The following is an 18,549-nucleotide window of genomic DNA, read 5'->3' as shown; positions in this document are numbered from 1 at the left end:
CACTACTACTTGTAACCAGTACAGGAATATTCAGAGAGTGAAAATACAGGTTAAAACATGTAAATATTACTGTATCGGATTGTTGCCAAATTAATTTAAAATGCAGTGGAAGTGTGAAGTCTGGTACAACTAGTTATAGTGTCCACCATGTATTTACAATTTTAAAAGTATTCTAATCATAAAGAAATACTTTTTTCCCCCAAAAGAAAAAAAAAATTATTGACTAATGAGAAAATACTTTCCGAATCTCAGTGGGCCGTATTCATCAATGTGTCAGTTTTGATTTAATTTTCAAACTACTTACAAAAGCAAACAATGCATTGGAGTAATGGTAAATGTGCACACACTCATGGTAAACCATTTTTTGTTTAAGGTTTATTAGTTTGCACAATTTATAATAACAACTTTTGTCTCTTGTTGACCGACTAAACTTTACCAAAAGTACAAATGTCCAAGTTTAATAGACTGACCTCAGGCATTGCCATTGATTTTGATTTTGTTGTAAAAGCAATAGCCTCCCATGAAATAATAAACTATCCCTCAGGCATAAAGCACAAAATCAACAACATCTTAAAATGATGAAAGATTTCCAAATATAGAATTTCCTGGAAGAAAAAAAAAAACTTGGGGAACAAAAAGTCAAGGCTTAAGGCTCTCAGGTTTTCCAATAGTATTTCTTAAGCTTTAAAGAGCCAGGCTATTAGTTATACCTCATTACTGTGAGATACAAAGTTCACCCTTAATTAACCATTCCTATTAATGAAAAGCAGTACTGTCATTTTTTTAACTGTTTTACCTTTTATGATTTGCACTGGTGTGCATGTGCATAAAACTGCTTAAGGTAATATGGCAGCCCAGGTTTATACTGCAGTCCTAATGATTATGGTTTGAGGGAATACACCTGAGATCATGAAGAACAAAATAATCTCTGTACAATTACTCTTCTGAGAAATGCAGTCTGGTTCCATGAACATCACAAATTCATTTACCCATAAAAGACAGTCAGGCAACTTCACGTTGGTGTATATTTTAAATTGTGTCATAACCTAACAGCATTTACATTTGCTCAATATTTATCTTTGATTTTTTTAACAGGTTTGTGAAAATGTATATACTTATATAAAAGCTGTTGTTGCTAGTGTGTATTATAAAGTTAGCAATTTCTTTCGATTCTGCATATTGCTAAATACACTCTGCCTGAAACAGCATTTAATTTAACTAAATGTCTCTTAGGAAATGAATATACCCTTAAGTCTCTGAACTGAATCTTGTGCTGTGCTTACCTAATACAAGCTGTGGGATAGATATCTGCTGGGATTTTAATTTAGCACAAGTCTTGTATTCTCAGTTTGACAACCTATTCTCGTGTGTACATCAGATGATAAGATATAAGAACTAGATAAAGTAAACTAAATCAGACAGGCAGTTATAGGCTGTGCCTGGTCAGTATGGTACAAGCTATCGCAATTCAGCTTCTTTTGATCTTGGCTCTATTGAGCCCAGTGGTTGAACCTACACCAGGTAAAACAACAGAACCTGCTTGCACACTTCAGGGAAACTTTGAGCTCCCCGGATTCCTTGCAGATGGAGACATTATTATTGCAGGAGTCTTCCCCATACATTACCGGGTACTGGCTCCTGAACTCAACTACACCTACAAACCTGCAGCTTTAGGATGCCAAGGGTGAGTAAGAATAGACTTTTGTTTACATTTTTACCTTTTTATTGTGTAATAAATATGAGTTTTCACTTATTGTTTTTTTGTGTTTTTTTAAAGAAAGAAAGTATTGCTCCTGCATACTTTACCTTTAGGTCTGAGTAACTAGACACAGAGGGCCCCATATTTTTAAAAAATCTACTGCAAAATAAATGGGTCATTTTTACACTTCCCACATTTTTGCAGTACAGTATATTCAAAACATGAGTTGACATAGTGTCATGTATTTTAGGAAGAAATACTGAATGTTTTCAAAACACTTAAGGAATTGCTAAAAACCTCAGGTTTCATATATAATACTGAACACTTATGTAAAATATACCAGCACATTAATATGTTTACTGTATATTATTGTGTATTATAGTCACACAGGATTCCGTTTTTTTTTTTTATTATTTGGATTTAAAATGTATTCTTCATTTTTTTTTTACCATGTATTTATTTTTCTAGCTTTAGCTCTAGAACATTTCGTCGGGCCCAGACGATGAGATTTGCTATTAAAGAAATCAACGAGAATCCAAGTCTTCTTCCAAATATTACTCTGGGATATAAGATGTATGATTCCTGTGACACACATGTGGGTGCAGTGCGAGCCGCTCTCTCAGTTATTAATGGGCCCAAAGAAGTCTCAAGTATGATGTGCTCTGGAGCCTCACCTGTGAAGGTCATTATTACATCATTTTCCAGTATTGTGTCAAATACACTGCAACCTTTTAAAATCCCCTTGGTAAGTGTAATTTTTAAGTTTGATGTGGGTCTACCAGTTAAATAGCACACTTGATTCTGGGGACCTCATGAACTCACTGATTTTTGTATGCTGTGATAAAAGGACAGTAAAGTTTAGTGAAAGCATGTTGGAAGTAAACCAACAAAAACAGATTTATGCAAATGCGCCTTTCATAGTGGACCATCATCACAAAGCGCTTTACAAGATAGTGAGGATATTACACTTACCATCCTTTAGATACTGTATATATTCAAGGCTGTTTTATTTATTATTTGTTTGCAGATAAGTTATGCCTCAACATGTGCTTGCCTAAGCAACAGAAACAACTTTCCACATTTTTTTCGAACTATTCCAAGTGATTATTACCAGGTGAAAGCCATCGTTCAGCTGGTAATGCACTTTGGCTGGACCTGGGTTGGAGGAGTTTATGAAGATACAGATTATGGAATATTCGCGTTTGAACAGCTAAGTAAAGAATTTAAAAAAATTGGAGTCTGTTTGGCCTACTGTGAAATGATTCCTAAAGTATACAGCAGAAAAAGGATTCTTGAAATTTTAGACATAATGAAGAAGTCCTCTGCAAAGGTGGTTATATTGTTTGCTGATCAAGGGCAGCTCTACCCCTTGCTGACAGAGTATGTACAGCAAAATATCACAGGCATTCAGTGGATAGCCAGCGAAGCCTGGATAACAGCTTCCTTGTTTTCAGCCAGAGAATTCTACCTATCACTAGGTGGTACAATTGGATTTGCCATTCGCAGCGGGGAGATTCCTGGTTTAAAAGACTTCCTACTTAAAGTTCATCCATCGTTGTACTCTGACAATGCTCTAGTCAAGGAGCTCTGGAGCACTATCTTTGGATGCACATTTCAACTTTCAAACACCACTGACCAGTCTGTGAGAGAGCTGCCTTTGTGTACTGGTCATGAATCTTTAGAAGAGAAGTACAGTGAATACGCAGATGTATCTAGTCTCAGATTCTCTTACAATGTTTATAAAGCAGTATATGCTTTTGCTCATTCGTTGCATAATTTGATAAACTGTGAGCCTGGCAAAGGACCATTTGATAATTTCACATGTGCAGATATTTCAAACATTGAGCCTTTTCAGGTAAATAATTGATCGTAAGGATGATGTATATGTCTAATATCCTACTATTTTTTTATATTTTAAATGTTTTTCTTTGATCTTTTAGATTGTTTGATGTAACAAAAGGGGTACAAGTAATTAAAAAAAATAAGGTGAAAAAAAGAAAGACTATAATTTTTAATTTTTTTTTCTTGAAGCTTCAGCATTACATTCAAGAGGTGTCATTCACCATTTCTGGAGAAGAGATCCATTTTGATAACAATGGAGACACAGCTGCCTCCTATGATTTGATAAACTGGCAGAGAGACACAGATGGAACTATCCGCTTTGTCACAGTGGGGCTTTACGATGTATCCAAAGGTGTGGGCAAAGAGCTTGTGATAAACGAAAAGATATTAAACTGGAGTGGAGACCAAACCAAGGCAAGCTGCAAACAGCCTCTAGTAACTCCTTTGTAAGAAACATTATTAATAAATGTGGGAATGAATGGTTTCAACAGCAGTGTATGCATTATAATTCCATATTATAAAAATACAGTCTTTCTAAGCACAGTACCACCGTCCTTTATTCCTCCATTGCCAAATATTGCTTTCAAACCATTTAACCTTTCTGGATTTTACTGTTCCCTGTTTTTATTTTAAGGTACCGAGTTCAGTATGCACTGAAAGCTGCCCCCCTGGTACAAGGAAAGGGGTTCGTCGAGGAGAGCCTCTTTGTTGCTTTGACTGTCTACCATGTGCTGATGGCGAGATTAGTAATCAGACAGGTATGTGTTTAATTACACAGGTATGTGTTTAATTAATTAATTGTTTCGCAACCTTTTCTCCAGCCTGGCTCAAAGCCAAATAAACAACCGTCTGATAATATTCTACTTTCCTGGTATCACATTCACAATTGAATGGGGTGTAGCATAATGTACAATGCATTAAACATTATATGACAAAAAAAAAACCAAAAAAAAAAAAACCTAGTAACTAAATGCTTTTCTAACCACATTTTATTATTGTTGTTCTCCTCTGCAGATTCAATAGAATGCATACAATGCCCTGTGGATTTCTGGTCGAATGCTGAAAGAACTGAATGCATACCCAAAGAAATTGAATACCTTACGTACGATGAAATGGGGGTCACATTAACTGTGATTGCCTTATTTGGAGCCTGTCTTACAATTGGTGTCCTTGCTGTGTTCCTTCATTACAAAAACACTCCAATGGTCCGTGTCAACAACTCTGAACTCAGCTTTTTCATTCTGCTGTCACTGGCACTGTGTTTCCTGTCTTCTATTGCATTCATAGGTGAGCCAGCTAATTGGTCTTGCATGTTTAGGCACACTGTGTTTAGCATCACTTTCTCACTGTGCATATCTTGTATTCTTGGTAAAACAGTAGTGGTGCTGATGGCCTTTAAAGCCACACAGCCTGGCAGTAATATCATGAAATGGTTTGGACCCATACAACAAAGAATTATGATTTCCGCTTGCACTTCTGTTCAGATTATCATCTGTGCTATATGGTTGATTGCTATGCCCCCCTTCCCGTCAAAAAACACTAAATATCAAAGTTCAAAGATTATTTTGGAATGTGATGTTGGGTCTACCTTGGCATTTTGGTGTGTATTGGGCTACATTGGGGTTTTGGCTTGTATGTGCTTTGTTCTTGCATTTTTAGCAAGGAAACTGCCAGGCAATTTCAATGAGGCCAAATACATTACATTTAGTATGCTCATCTTTTGTGCTGTATGGATAGCCTTTATACCTGCGTATGTCAGTTCACCAGGAAAATACACTGTTGCAGTTGAAATATTTGCTATTCTTTCATCGAGTTTTGGGCTACTTTTCTGTATATTTGCACCAAAATGCTACATAATTTTACTAAAACCAGAGAAAAACACTAAGCAATACATTATGGGGAAGTAACATGGCAGTAGAAACAAAAACATTTGATGAAAGCATGAAGAGTAGAATGGATTTGGAAGAGGAGAGTGGCTATGGAAGAGGAGAGTGGATAGTGTGGCCTATAAAACATTCTGTATGTAAACCTTATTGTGAACCATTAGACTTTGTAAAGTGTTATGTAATGCATAATAAATCAGCCTTAAAATGATCTTAAAGGGTACAACATTATTATAAAAAATACAGTATGTGACTCACATGGTAAGAAATGTTCAATAATAAAAGTCTGGACAATTTGAATGTTAACCATGATAAGGTTTATATATCACTGAATTTCGTTTCATGTAAACACTCTTTTAAATGACCTAAAGACCTGTTTTCAATCGAGACACTGTATTGCTGCATAGATGATCTGTATACTGACACAATTAAAAACAACTTTTTAGTAGGAAGCCATTCAAAATCCACTTGCCTTGGGAATGCTCTGCTGCTGGATTCGGATTTCATCATCTTCGTCTGGATGTTCTGCATCATTTTGTCAGCTGAGGATTCCTGTAGTGTTTGCTGGCTTCCTCTTCTGTCCGTGGGGGGTCTGGGACACAAAAACAATTATTCATGATGACTTCAAGATAAGGGGGCCTATTTAATTGCTTTCAAGGGGGTTGGACCAAAATGCAGCCGTGCACTGTCAATAATTGATTCTCAAAACTTTTGTACACAACAGATCCTACAGTATTTAATTATCTAACAGTCACACTAATAAGAACTGTCACTGTTTAGATTAACTGAATATAACTTTAAATCCTAGATTCTCAAAGCTATATACTCCAAATAGTCATTAGTGCTTTTTTTATCTGAAAGGGGGAAAAAAAACACCATTGTAATTCTAAAAAACAAGACTGCTTACACGTTCCTAAGTTAAAAGTATTAGTTGTTTATATCTGGTTTGATATCTTTATTTTCTGTGTTCCTCCTTTCTGAAAAAAAATATTTGGAGCAAATAGCTTTGAGAATATAGTCCTTTGTTTATTTTTGGATAATATGAAAAAATAATGAGCATACAGAAACAATTGCAATATAATTAAAAGGGACCTCATTACAAACTCTTGCTATAGAATCTCATGAAAGCACTGGTGCGTAATTTAAATCAATACCTTTTCACAGGTATGGTCGGCCTGCCTAATTGGAAAGATCTTTCAGGGATGTTTTGTAACCTTATCGATGCCAAACCTTATATAAACATTTACAAAGTGCACTGGTATATACAGTACACCATTCATAAAGATAAACCATTTTTACTGTAACATAGTGAGATGCCTTTCACCCACATCAACAAGCCTGTGGGAATCCTCTTATACTGTAGAGCACATGTTTTCCATAGATTGCCCTTGTGCACACTATCAAATGCAAGTTGCCATAGCAAGACAGCAGATTATAGAAATTAAAATAATGTTGAATAAATTAATAATAATAAAAAAAATCTAGGAAAAATAATCATGGAAAATGTTACCTATCAAACTGAGGGTAGAATGACCCTCCAATCCAGGACCAGCAATTATTTGTATTATAATTTGCTTACACTAATAAGATAGCAGCAGACATGTCAATCCCTAAGTGTTCATACCAGTGAGCCACCTGCTGAAAAACCTTGGGATTGATGAAAATCTTAACCTAGACCACTAGATTTTGTTTTTTTGGGGGGCGGCGTGCTGGTGACGGATCACGATTTTTGCACATGGCTGACACTGATCTACACTTAAGGGCTATGCACACCAGAAGAGAAGCAAACAACACGAATACAGCACGAGTACATTAAAAAACACACACACACACACACACACACAGACAACTGTAGCTAGTCATTAAAAGAAAATACTGTCTGCTTTTGCTCCTTTTGTGGCGACGAAATAAAACAAAGAAATAGTCTGGGTACACCACACATTTAAGTGAATGTTTATATGTGATCTGGATTAACATGTAAATTATTCAAAAGGCATACATCTACACATATTTCTTTGTAAATACTGAGAATTAGTTTAATACTTTTTTTATTGATTTTCACTTTTAATAAAAATCAGTTGTGTGAATGTGATTATTATTATTATTATTATTATTATTATTATTATTATCATCATCATCATCATCATTGGTCAACATTATTAAAACAAAGAAGCGTCATTTTAGAGGAATACAAAACAGTGTGTGGCACTCCCTGACTAAAATTAAAGTGAAATAAAGACAGACCATTTCCAATTGTTCTGTTATTTCTTACCATATGGCGTCTTTCTTTTTATTGTCTTTATAACCACTGACACTGGCATCATAAAGAACATTATATTTTTCGACTTTAATAATTAAATTGTCATTGATGTCCATTTCTCTAACAGTGGCAGCCTCTCCTTCGACTCTCCGAGTAATGACGTGTAGTGCACAGAAACATAGGAGGCTCGCGCAGACAAACCGTCAGTTTGAGACAGCAAGCCAATTCTATCTGTGGAGTAAGAGGGGGAGTTTGGGTAGCAGCTTCAGGAATATGAATGGTAATGTACACCTCTTCATGGTGACACCCCCCAAAAAAATGAAATAATACGGGTAAACCTTGAGACTTGACATGCAAGTTAAGCAGGCAAAAATCAATGAAATCAGTCAAGTAAATAACAAATACAAACAAGATAAGGGCAGCAGTGGTTCTAATGCTAATGAGAGGGAGGATGTTAAACATTTCAAAATCATACCATTAAAGAATGCAGCACACATGCTCCATCAATTATACAGGAAAACATGTTCCAACAAGTCTTTACACTCACATTCTCCTATTATTCTCTGATTAATCCCAACATTACTCAACACAATGCCCCATCTAGTGGATTTAATTGCTTACTACATCATCCTGTCCATAAATTGTTAATCTAATGAATTTGGCAATGTTGTTACCAGTAGTTAAGGTGTATTATGCGCATCTTCTGCTACCTTATGAAAGTAAACACTGTACAATATTTATAAAAATAGTATTGCTCATTTTTATAAATGTAATCATACAATAAAACGTTTTAAAAAGTAACAAAACAAACAAGAAACTTATAAAACTATATATAAATATAGTAGATTATTCCTGTACCTCCATGAAGTTTATTTACATTTTTTAAAAATGTTTTGAAAGACTATCAGTCATGCCTAACCTGTGCATTCACTTTACCAACGTAATGAGATTTTTTTTATATTGCCTTTGCTTGCATGCATCAGCAGTCGGACTAAAGTGCATTTCTAAATGTTGCAGTAACCACTCATATCCACCAGAGGACGCAATTGATAAACGCAGAACAAATGCTTGGTATTTCGAGTAAACCAAGTAAGAATAGGGCCCTATATAATCCCTAACATTCAAACATACAGTTTTCTTTATTTTGCATAACACTGTTTCGTTTACTGCAGTTTAACCTCTGATGTAATTTCATGGAGCATCAAACAGAGTCACCTGACATCCAGACTAGAGTGATGTGCAGAGCTCTGCAAGAACGCATCCAGTTTGACAAGCAATACCAGCACTGACAAATCACTAATGTTGAACGGTTAATTTCTTTCAAGTTTTATTTTAAATACCATTTTGATATGGTGTTTTTTTTCTTCATACATTGTGTAATTTTAAGGTCATTAATATGGTGATTATTAGACATGCAAGTAGATTGTATTTCTAGATTCTAATACAAAATGAGGTTGTTTCTCGCTCTCGCGTACCAGCTACAAAAAGTGGTGCAATTTAAATAATCACCATATTTCTTAAACTGATTTATTGTTTTGTGTGAATGTTTTCATGTAAAGGCATTTCCTATTTGAAGGTTAACAATGCACACATCTGCACACTTACAGATAAAAAAAGAAAGTTTTACCCTTTGTTTATTAGCTACAGTTCATGTTGTAAGGGCTACTGACATTATAATGTACATTGGCTACTAGAGAAAAAAGTGACACACCTGTATTGTTTATTTTTCTTAGCAGATGCCCTTATCCAGGGCGACTTACAATTGTTATATCACTTTATTTTTACATACAATTACCCATTTATACAGTTGGGTTTTTACTGGAGCAATCTAGGTAAAGTACCTTGCTCAAGGGTACAGCAGCAGTGTCCCCCACCTGTGATTGAACCCATGACCCTCCTCCGGTCAAGAGTCCAGAGCTCTAACCACTACTCCACACTGCTGCCCTGTACACAGTACTGCACTGCAGCACTCGCTGTCAACTAACTGCGCTGCAAATGTGGTGTAAATATTATTGCTTGATTAAGTTATCCTGCAAGTTCAGCTGCTGGCCTCAACGAATAAAGCTGCTTTTCACCACTACTACTTGTAACCAGTACGGGAATATTCAGAGAGTGAAAATACAGGTTAAAACATGTAAATATTACTGTATCGGATTGTTGCCAAATTAATTTAAAATGCAGTGGAAGTGTGAAGTCTGGTACAATCTAGTTATAGTGTCCACCATGTATTTACAATTTTAAAAGTATTCTAATCATAAAGAAATACTTTTTTCCCCCAAAAGAAAAAAAAATTATTGACTAATGAGAAAATACTTTCCGAATCTCAGTGGGCCGTATTCATCAATGTGTCAGTTTTGATTTAATTTTCAAACTACTTACAAAAGCAAACAATGCATTGGAGTAATGGTAAATGTGCACACACTCATGGTAAACCAGTTTTTGTTTCAGGTTTATTAGTTTGCACAATTTATAATAACAACTTTTGTCTCTTGTTGACCGACTAAACTTTACCAAAAGTACAAATGTCCAAGTTTAATAGACTGACCTCAGGCATTGCCATTGATTTTGATTTTGTTGTAAAAGCAATAGCCTCCCATGAAATAATAAACTATCCCTCAGGCATAAAGCACAAAATCAACAACATCTTAAAATGATGAAAAAAAAAACTTGGGGAACAAAAAGTCAAGGCTTAAGGCTCTCAGGTTTTCCAATAGTATTTCTTAAGCTTTAAAGAGCCAGGCTATTAGTTATACCTCATTACTGTGAGATACAAAGTTCACCCTTAATTAACCATTCCTATTAATGAAAAGCAGTACTGTCATTTTTTTTAACTGTTTTACCTTTTATGATTTGCACTGGTGTGCATGTGCATAAAACTGCTTAAGGTAATATGGCAGCCCAGGTTTATACTGCAGTCCTAATGATTATGGTTTGAGGGAATACACCTGAGATCATGAAGAACAAAATAATCTCTGTACAATTACTCTTCTGAGAAATGCAGTCTGGTTCCATGAACATCACAAATTCATTTACCCATAAAAGACAGTCAGGCAACTTCACGTTTGTGTATAAATTAATATGAATATTAAAAACAAAAGCTTATTAATATATTTAAAAAATAAACAGCTCACTGAATACTGAAAGTACATATGTTAGTATAATCTAAATTAGATTGTCAAATTAATGTGTTACTTACAACCTAATAGCATTTACATTTGCTCAATATTTACCTTTGATTTTTTAACAGGTTTGTGAAAATGTATACTTATATAAAAGCTGTTGTTGCTATTGTGTATAATAAAGTTTGCAATTTCTTTCGATTCTGCATATTGTTAAATACACTCTCCCTGAAACTGCATTTAATTGAACTAAAACGTCTCTTAGGAAATGAATATACCCTTAAGTCTCTGAACTGAATCTTGTGCTGTGCTTACCTAATACAAGCTGTGGGATAGATATCTAATGGGATTTTAATTTAGCACAAGTCTTGTATTCTCAGTTTGACAACCTATTCTCGTGTGTACATCAGATGATAAGATATAAGAACTAGATAAAGTAAACTAAATCAGACAGGCAGTTATAGGCTGTGCCTGGTCAGTATGGTACAAGCTACCGCAATGCAGCTTCTTTTGATCTTGGCTCTGTTGAGCCCAGTGATTAAACCTACACCAGGTAAAACAACAGAACCTGCTTGCACACTTCAGGGAAACTTTGAGCTCCCCGGATTCCTTGCAGATGGAGACATCATTATTGGAGGACTGTTTCTCATACATACCCGGTTAGTGGTTCCTGAACTCAACTATACCTACAAACCTGCAGTTTTAGGATGCCAAGGGTAAGAATAGACTTTTGGCCTCTTTTTTATTTACATTTTAACTTGTTTATTGAGCAATAAAAACAAGAGTTTTTCTTATTCTTGTTTTTTTTTTTTTTTTTAAATAAACAAGGCATTGTTTCCTCCATACTTTATGCACCCCATATTTCAAAAGAAGTTGTATGTCTAACTGAAAAATAAATGGGTCATTTTTATACTTCCCAGATTTTGGGAGCACAGTATATTAAAAAAAATAATAATAATTATTGACATACAGTGTCATCTCTTTTAGGAAGAAATACCAAAGGTTTTTAAAAGTCTTAAGCAATTGCTAAAAACCACAGGCTGCATATATAATATGGTAAACACATGTAAAATATACCAGCACATGTATACATGTTTACTGTATAGTATTATGCATTACAGTCACACAGGATTCATTTGGATTTAATATTTATTCTTTATTTTTTTACCATGTGTTTATTTTTCCAGCTTTAACTCTGGCACATTTTGTAAGGCCCAGACGATGAGATTTGCTATTGAAGAAATCAACGAGAATCCAAGTCTTCTTCCAAATATTACTTTGGGATATAAGATTTATGATATCTGTGATCCACTTGTGGGTGCACAGCAAGCCGCTCTCTCAGTTCTTAATGGAATCAAAGAAGTCTCAAGTATGATGTGCTCTGGAGCCTCACCTGTGAAGGTCATTATTACATCATCTTCCAGTATTGTGTCAAGTATACTGCAACCTTTTAAAATCCCCTTGGTAAGTGCTATATTTAAGTTTGATGTGGGTCTACCTGAGTTAAATAGCACACTTGATTCTGGGGACCTCATGAACTCCCTGATAAGTTTTGTATGCCGTGATAAAAGGACAGTAAAGTGTAGTGTTTCAACTAAACCAACAAGAACTTTGGAAAGCTTGTTAAAAATGGAAAAATTCTCAAAATTACCATGAAAAATATACCAAAGTGAGAGGAATACTGCAAATGTATGACACTAAATACTTTATGTTAAAACAGTTAAGATTTTAACAGTTACCATCCTTTAAATATATATTCAAGGCTGTTTTATTTATTATTTGTTTGCAGATAAGTTATTGCTCAACATGTGCTTGCCTAAGCAACAGAAACAACTATCCACATTTTTTTCGAACTGTTCCAAGTGATTATTACCAGGTGAAAGCCATCGTTCAGCTGGTAATGCACTTTGGCTGGACCTGGGTTGGAGGAGTTTATGAAGATACTGATTATGGAATATTCGCGTTTGAACAGCTAAGTAAAGAATTTAAAAACATCGGAGTCTGTTTGGCCTACTGTGAAATGATTCCTAACACATACAGCAGAAAAAGGATTCTTGAAATTTTAGACATAATGAAGAAGTCCTCTGCAAAGGTGGTCATATCGTTTGCTGATCAAGGGCTGCTCTACCCCTTGCTGACCGAGTATGTACAGCAAAATATCACAGGCATTCAGTGGATAGCCAGCGAAGTCTGGATAACATCTTCCTTGTTTTCAGCCAGAGAATTCTACCTATCACTAGGTGGTACAATTGGATTTGCCATTCGCAACGGGGAGATTCCTGGTTTAAAAGACTTCCTACTTAAAGTTCATCCATCGTTGTACCCTGACAATGCTCTAGTCAAGGAGCTCTGGAGCACTATGTTTGGATGCACATTTCAACCTTCAAACACCACTGACCAGTCTGTGAGAGGGCTGCCTTTGTGTACTGGTCATGAATCTTTAGAAGAGAAGTACAGTGAATACGCAGACGTATCCAGTCTCAGATTCTCTTACAATGTTTATAAAGCAGTATATGCTTTTGCTCATTCGTTGCATAATTTCATAAACTGTGAGCCTGGCAAAGGACCATTTGATAATTTCACATGTGCAGATATTTCAAACATCGAGCCTTATCAGGTAAAATATTTGATCATCAGGATACTATGTGTTATATCCTATTCTTCGATATTTTAAGTGTTTTTTTTTTTGCTTTGCTATTTTTGATTGTTTGATGTTAAAAAAATAAGGTGACAAAAAGAAAAACTATATTTGTGTCATGTATTATGTGCAATATTTTCTTTTTCTTGAAGCTTCAGCATTACATTCAAGAGGTGTCATTCACAATGTTCGGAGAAGAAATCAACTTTGATAACAATGGAGACACATCTGCCTTCTATGATTTGATAAACTGGCAGAGAGACACAGATGGAACTATCCGCTTTGTCACAGTGGGGCTTTACGATGAATCCAAAGGTGTGGGCAAAGAGTTTGTGATAAACGAAAAGATATTAAACTGGAGTGGAGACCAAACCAAGGCAAGCTGCAAACAGCCTCTAGTAACTCCTTTGTAAGAAACATTATTAATAAATGTGGGAATGAATGGTTTCAACAGTAGTGTATGCATTATAATTCCATATTATAAAAATACAGTCTTTCTAAGCACAGTACAACCTTTCTTTATTCCTCCATTGCCAAATATTGCTTTCAAACGATTTAACCTTTCTGGATTTTACTGTCCCCTGTTTTATTTTAAGGTACCGAGTTCAGTATGCACTGAAAGCTGCCCCCCTGGTACAAGGAAAGGGGTTCGTCGAGGAGAGCCTCTTTGTTGCTTTGACTGTCTACCATGTGCTGATGGTGAGATTAGTGATCAGACAGGTATGTGTTTAATTAATTGGGTCACAACCTTTTCTCCAGCCTGGATCAAAGCCAAATAAACAACCGCCTGATAATATTCTACCACTTTCCTGGTATCACATTCACAATTGAATGGGGTGTAGCATAATGCAGTGAAGTGTAAAAATGTTTATACAATGGACAGTCAACAAAGTAAAGCATACAAAAGCATTGTAAGAAAATTGGGGCTAAATTAGTACCATAGTAAAGCATGTTAATATAACATATTAAACAACATATGACCAAGAAAAAAAAAAAAAAAAACGCTTCTAACCACATTTTATTATTGTTGTTTTCCTCTGCAGATTCAATAGAATGCATACAATGCCCTGTGGATTTCTGGTCGAATGCTGAAAGAACTGAATGCATACCCAAAGAAATTGAATACCTTACGTACGATGAAATGGGGGTCACATTAACTGTGATTGCCTTATTTGGAGCCTGTCTTACAATTGGTGTCCTTGCTGTGTTCCTTCATTACAAAAACACTCCAATGGTCCGTGTCAACAACTCTGAACTCAGCTTTTTCATTCTGCTGTCACTGGCACTGTGTTTCCTGTCTTCTATTGCATTCATAGGTGAGCCAGCTAATTGGTCTTGCATGTTTAGGCACACTGTGTTTAGCATCACTTTCTCACTGTGCATATCTTGTATTCTTGGTAAAACAGTAGTGGTGCTGATGGCCTTTAAAGCCACACAGCCAGGCAGTAATATCATGAAATGGTTTGGACCCATACAACAAAGAATTATGATTTCCGCTTGCACTTCTGTTCAGATTATAATCTGTGCTATATGGTTGATTGCTATGCCCCCCTTCCCGTCAAAAAACACTAAATATCAAAGTTCAAAGATTATTTTGGAATGTGATGTTGGGTCTACCTTGGCATTTTGGTGTGTATTGGGCTACATTGGGGTTTTGGCTTGTATGTGCTTTGTTCTTGCATTTTTAGCAAGGAAACTGCCAGGCAATTTCAATGAGGCCAAATACATTACATTTAGTATGCTCATCTTTTGTGCTGTATGGATAGCCTTTATACCTGCGTATGTCAGTTCACCAGGAAAATACACTGTTGCAGTTGAAATATTTGCTATTCTTTCATCGAGTTTTGGGCTACTTTTCTGCATATTTGCACCAAAATGCTACATCATTTTACTGAAACCAGAGAAAAACACTAAACAATACATTATGGGGAAGTAACATGCCAGTAGAAACAAAAACATTTGATGAAGGCATGAAGAGTAGAATGGATATGGAAGAGAAGAGTGGATATGGAAGAGGAGAGTGGATAGTGTGGCCTATAAAACATTCTGTATGTAAACGATATTGTGAACCATTAGACTTTGTAAAGTGTTATGTAATGCATAATAAATCAGCCTTAAAATGATCTTAAAGGGTACAACATTATTATAAAAAAATACAGTATGTGACTCACATGGTAAGAAATATTCAATAATAAAAGTCTGGACAATTTGAATGTTAACCATGATAAGGTTTATATATCACTGAATTTCGTTTCATGTAAACACTCTTTTAAATGACCTAGAGACCTGTTTTTAATCGAGACACTGTATTGCTGCATAGATGATCTGTATACTGACACAATTAAAAACAACTTTAGCTGGAAGCCAGCCAAAATCCACTTGCCTTGGGAATGCTCTGCTGCTGGATTCGGATTTCATCATCTTTGTCTAAAAATTCTGCATCATTTTGTCAGCTGAGGATTCCTGTAGTGTTTGCTGGCTTCCTCTTCTGTCCGTGGGGGGTCTGGGAGACAAAAACAATTATTCATGATGACTTCAAGATAATTAATTGCTTTCAAGGGGGTTGGATCAAAATGCAGCCATGCACTGTCAATAATTGATTCTCAAAACTTTTGTACACAACAGATCCTACAGTATTTAATTATCTAACAGTCAAACTAATAAGAACTGTCACTGTTTAGATTAACTGAATATAACTTTAAATCCTAGATTCTCAAAGCTATATACTCCAAATAGTCATTAGTGCTTTTTTTTATCTGAAAGGGGGAAAAAAACACCATTGTAATTCTAAAAAACAAGACTGCTTACACATTCCTAAGTTAAAAGTATTAGTTGTTTATATCTGGTTTGATATCTTTATTTTCTGTGTTCTTCCTTTCTGAAAAAAAATATTTGGAGCAAATAGCTTTCAGAATATAGTCCTTTGTTTATTTTTGGATAATATGAAAAAATAATGAGCATACAGAAACAATTGCAATATAATTAAAAGGGACCTCATTACAAACTCTTGCTATAGAATCTCATGAAAGCACTGGTGCGTAATTTAAACCAATACCTTTTCACAGGTATGGTCGGCCTGCCTAATTGGAAAGATCTTTCAGGGATGTTTTGTAACCTTATCGATGCCAAACCTTATATAAACATTTACAAAGTGCACTGGTATATACAGTACACCATTCATAAAGATAAACCATTTTTACTGTAACATAGTGAGATGCCTTTCACCCACATCAACAAGCCTGTGGGAATCCTCTTATACTGTAGAGCACATGTTTTCCATAGATTGCCCTTGTGCACACTATCAAATGCAAGTTGCCATAGCAAGACAGCAGATTATAGAAATTAAAATAATGTTGAATAAATTAATAATAAAAAAAAGATCTAGGAAAAATAATCATGGAAAATGTTACCTATCAAACTGAGGGTAGAATGACCCTCCAATCCAGGACCAGCAATTATTTGTATTATAATTTGCTTACACTAATAAGATAGCAGCAGACATGTCAATCCCTAAGTGTTCATACCAGTGAGCCACCTGCTGAAAAACCTTGGGATTGATGAAAATCTTAACCTAGACCACTAGATTTTGTTTTTTTAGGGGGCGGCGTGCTGGTGACGGATCGCGATTTTTGCACATGGCTGACACTGATCTACACTTAAGGGCTATGCACACCAGAAGAGAAGCAAACGACACGAATACAGCACGAGTACATTAAAAACACACACACACACACAACTGTAGCTAGTCATTAAAAGAAAATACTGTCTGCTTTTGCTCGTTTTGTGGCGACGAAATAAAACAAAGAAATAGTCTGGGTACACCACACATTTAAGTGAATGTTTATATGTGATCTGGATTAACATGTAAATTATTCAAAAGGCATACATCTACACATATTTCTTTGTAAATACTGAGAATTAGTTTAATACTTTTTTTTATTGATTTTCACTTTTAATAAAAATCAGTTGTGTGAATGTGATTATTATTATTATTATTATTATTATTATTATCATCATCATCATCATCATCATCATTGGTCAACATTATTAAAACAAAGAAGCGTCATTTTAGAGGAATACAAAACAGTGTGTGGCGCTCCCTGACTAAAATTAAAGCGAAATAAAGAGAGACCATTTCCAATTGTTCTGTTATTTCTTACCATATGGCGTCTTTCTTTTTATTGTCTTTATAACCACTGACACTGGCATCATAAAGAACATTATATTTTTCGACTTTAATAATTAAATTGTCATTGATGTCCATTTCTCTAACAGTGGCAGCCTCTCCTTCGACTCTCCGAGTAATGACGTGTAGTGCACAGAAACATAGGAGGCTCGCGCAGACAAACCGTCAGTTTGAGACAGCAAGCCAATTCTATCTGTGGAGTAAGAGGGGGAGTTTGGGTAGCAGCTTCAGGAATATGAATGGTAATGTACACCTCTTCATGGTGACACCCCCCAAAAAAATAAAATAATACGGGTAAACCTTGAGACTTGACATGCAAGTTAAGCAGGAAAAAATCAATGAAATCAGTCAAGTAAATAACAAATACAAACAAGATAAGGGCAGCAGTGGTTCTAGTGCTAATGAGAGGGAGGATGTTAAACATTTCAAAATCATACCATTAAAGAATGCAGCACACATGCTCCATCAATTATACAGGAAAACATGTTCCAACAAGTCTTTACACTCACATTCTCCTATTATTCTCTGATTAATCCCAACATTACTCAACACAATGCCCCATCTAGTGGATTTAATTGCTTACTACATCATCCTGTCCATAAATTGTTAATCTAATGAATTTGGCAATGTTGTTACCAGTAGTTAAGGTGTATTATGCGCATCTTCTGCTACCTTATGAAAGTAAACACTGTACAATATTTATAAAAATAGTATTGCTCATTTTTATAAATGTAATCATACAATAAAACGTTTTAAAAAGTAACAAAACAAACAAGAAATTTATAAAACTATATATAAATATAGTAGATTATTCCTGTACCTCCATGAAGTTTATTTACATTTTTTTAAAATGTTTTGAAAGACTATCAGTCATGCCTAACCTGTGCATTCACTTTACCAACGTAATGAGATTTTTTTTATA

General features: G+C 35.2%; 2 protein-coding genes across 2 annotated transcripts; both read left to right on the top strand.

Annotated features, from left to right (window-relative positions):
• The first annotated feature begins 1,395 nt into the window (after positions 1-1,395).
• On the top strand, positions 1,396-5,779 carry LOC131740042 (extracellular calcium-sensing receptor-like). The gene is made up of 6 exons (XM_059034408.1): positions 1,396-1,684; positions 2,168-2,444; positions 2,727-3,554; positions 3,731-3,955; positions 4,176-4,299; positions 4,556-5,779. Exons 1-6 carry the CDS (start codon positions 1,449-1,451, stop codon positions 5,446-5,448), a joined length of 2,583 nt encoding a protein of 860 aa, XP_058890391.1. The 5' UTR covers positions 1,396-1,448; the 3' UTR covers positions 5,449-5,779.
• Positions 5,780-11,267: 5,488 nt separating this feature from the next.
• Positions 11,268-15,493, top strand: LOC117416794 (extracellular calcium-sensing receptor-like). The gene is made up of 6 exons (XM_034924644.2): positions 11,268-11,519; positions 11,991-12,267; positions 12,593-13,420; positions 13,594-13,818; positions 14,038-14,161; positions 14,485-15,493. Exons 1-6 carry the CDS (start codon positions 11,284-11,286, stop codon positions 15,375-15,377), a joined length of 2,583 nt encoding a protein of 860 aa, XP_034780535.2. The 5' UTR covers positions 11,268-11,283; the 3' UTR covers positions 15,378-15,493.
• The last annotated feature ends 3,056 nt before the right edge of the window (positions 15,494-18,549 follow it).

Source organism: Acipenser ruthenus, chromosome 12 (genome assembly GCF_902713425.1).
Source record: "Acipenser ruthenus chromosome 12, fAciRut3.2 maternal haplotype, whole genome shotgun sequence".
In the NCBI taxonomy this organism is placed as follows: Eukaryota; Metazoa; Chordata; class Actinopteri; order Acipenseriformes; family Acipenseridae; genus Acipenser; species Acipenser ruthenus.
Note: the sequence above shows the minus strand (reverse complement) of the source record. Positions and strands in the feature narration are given on the sequence as shown.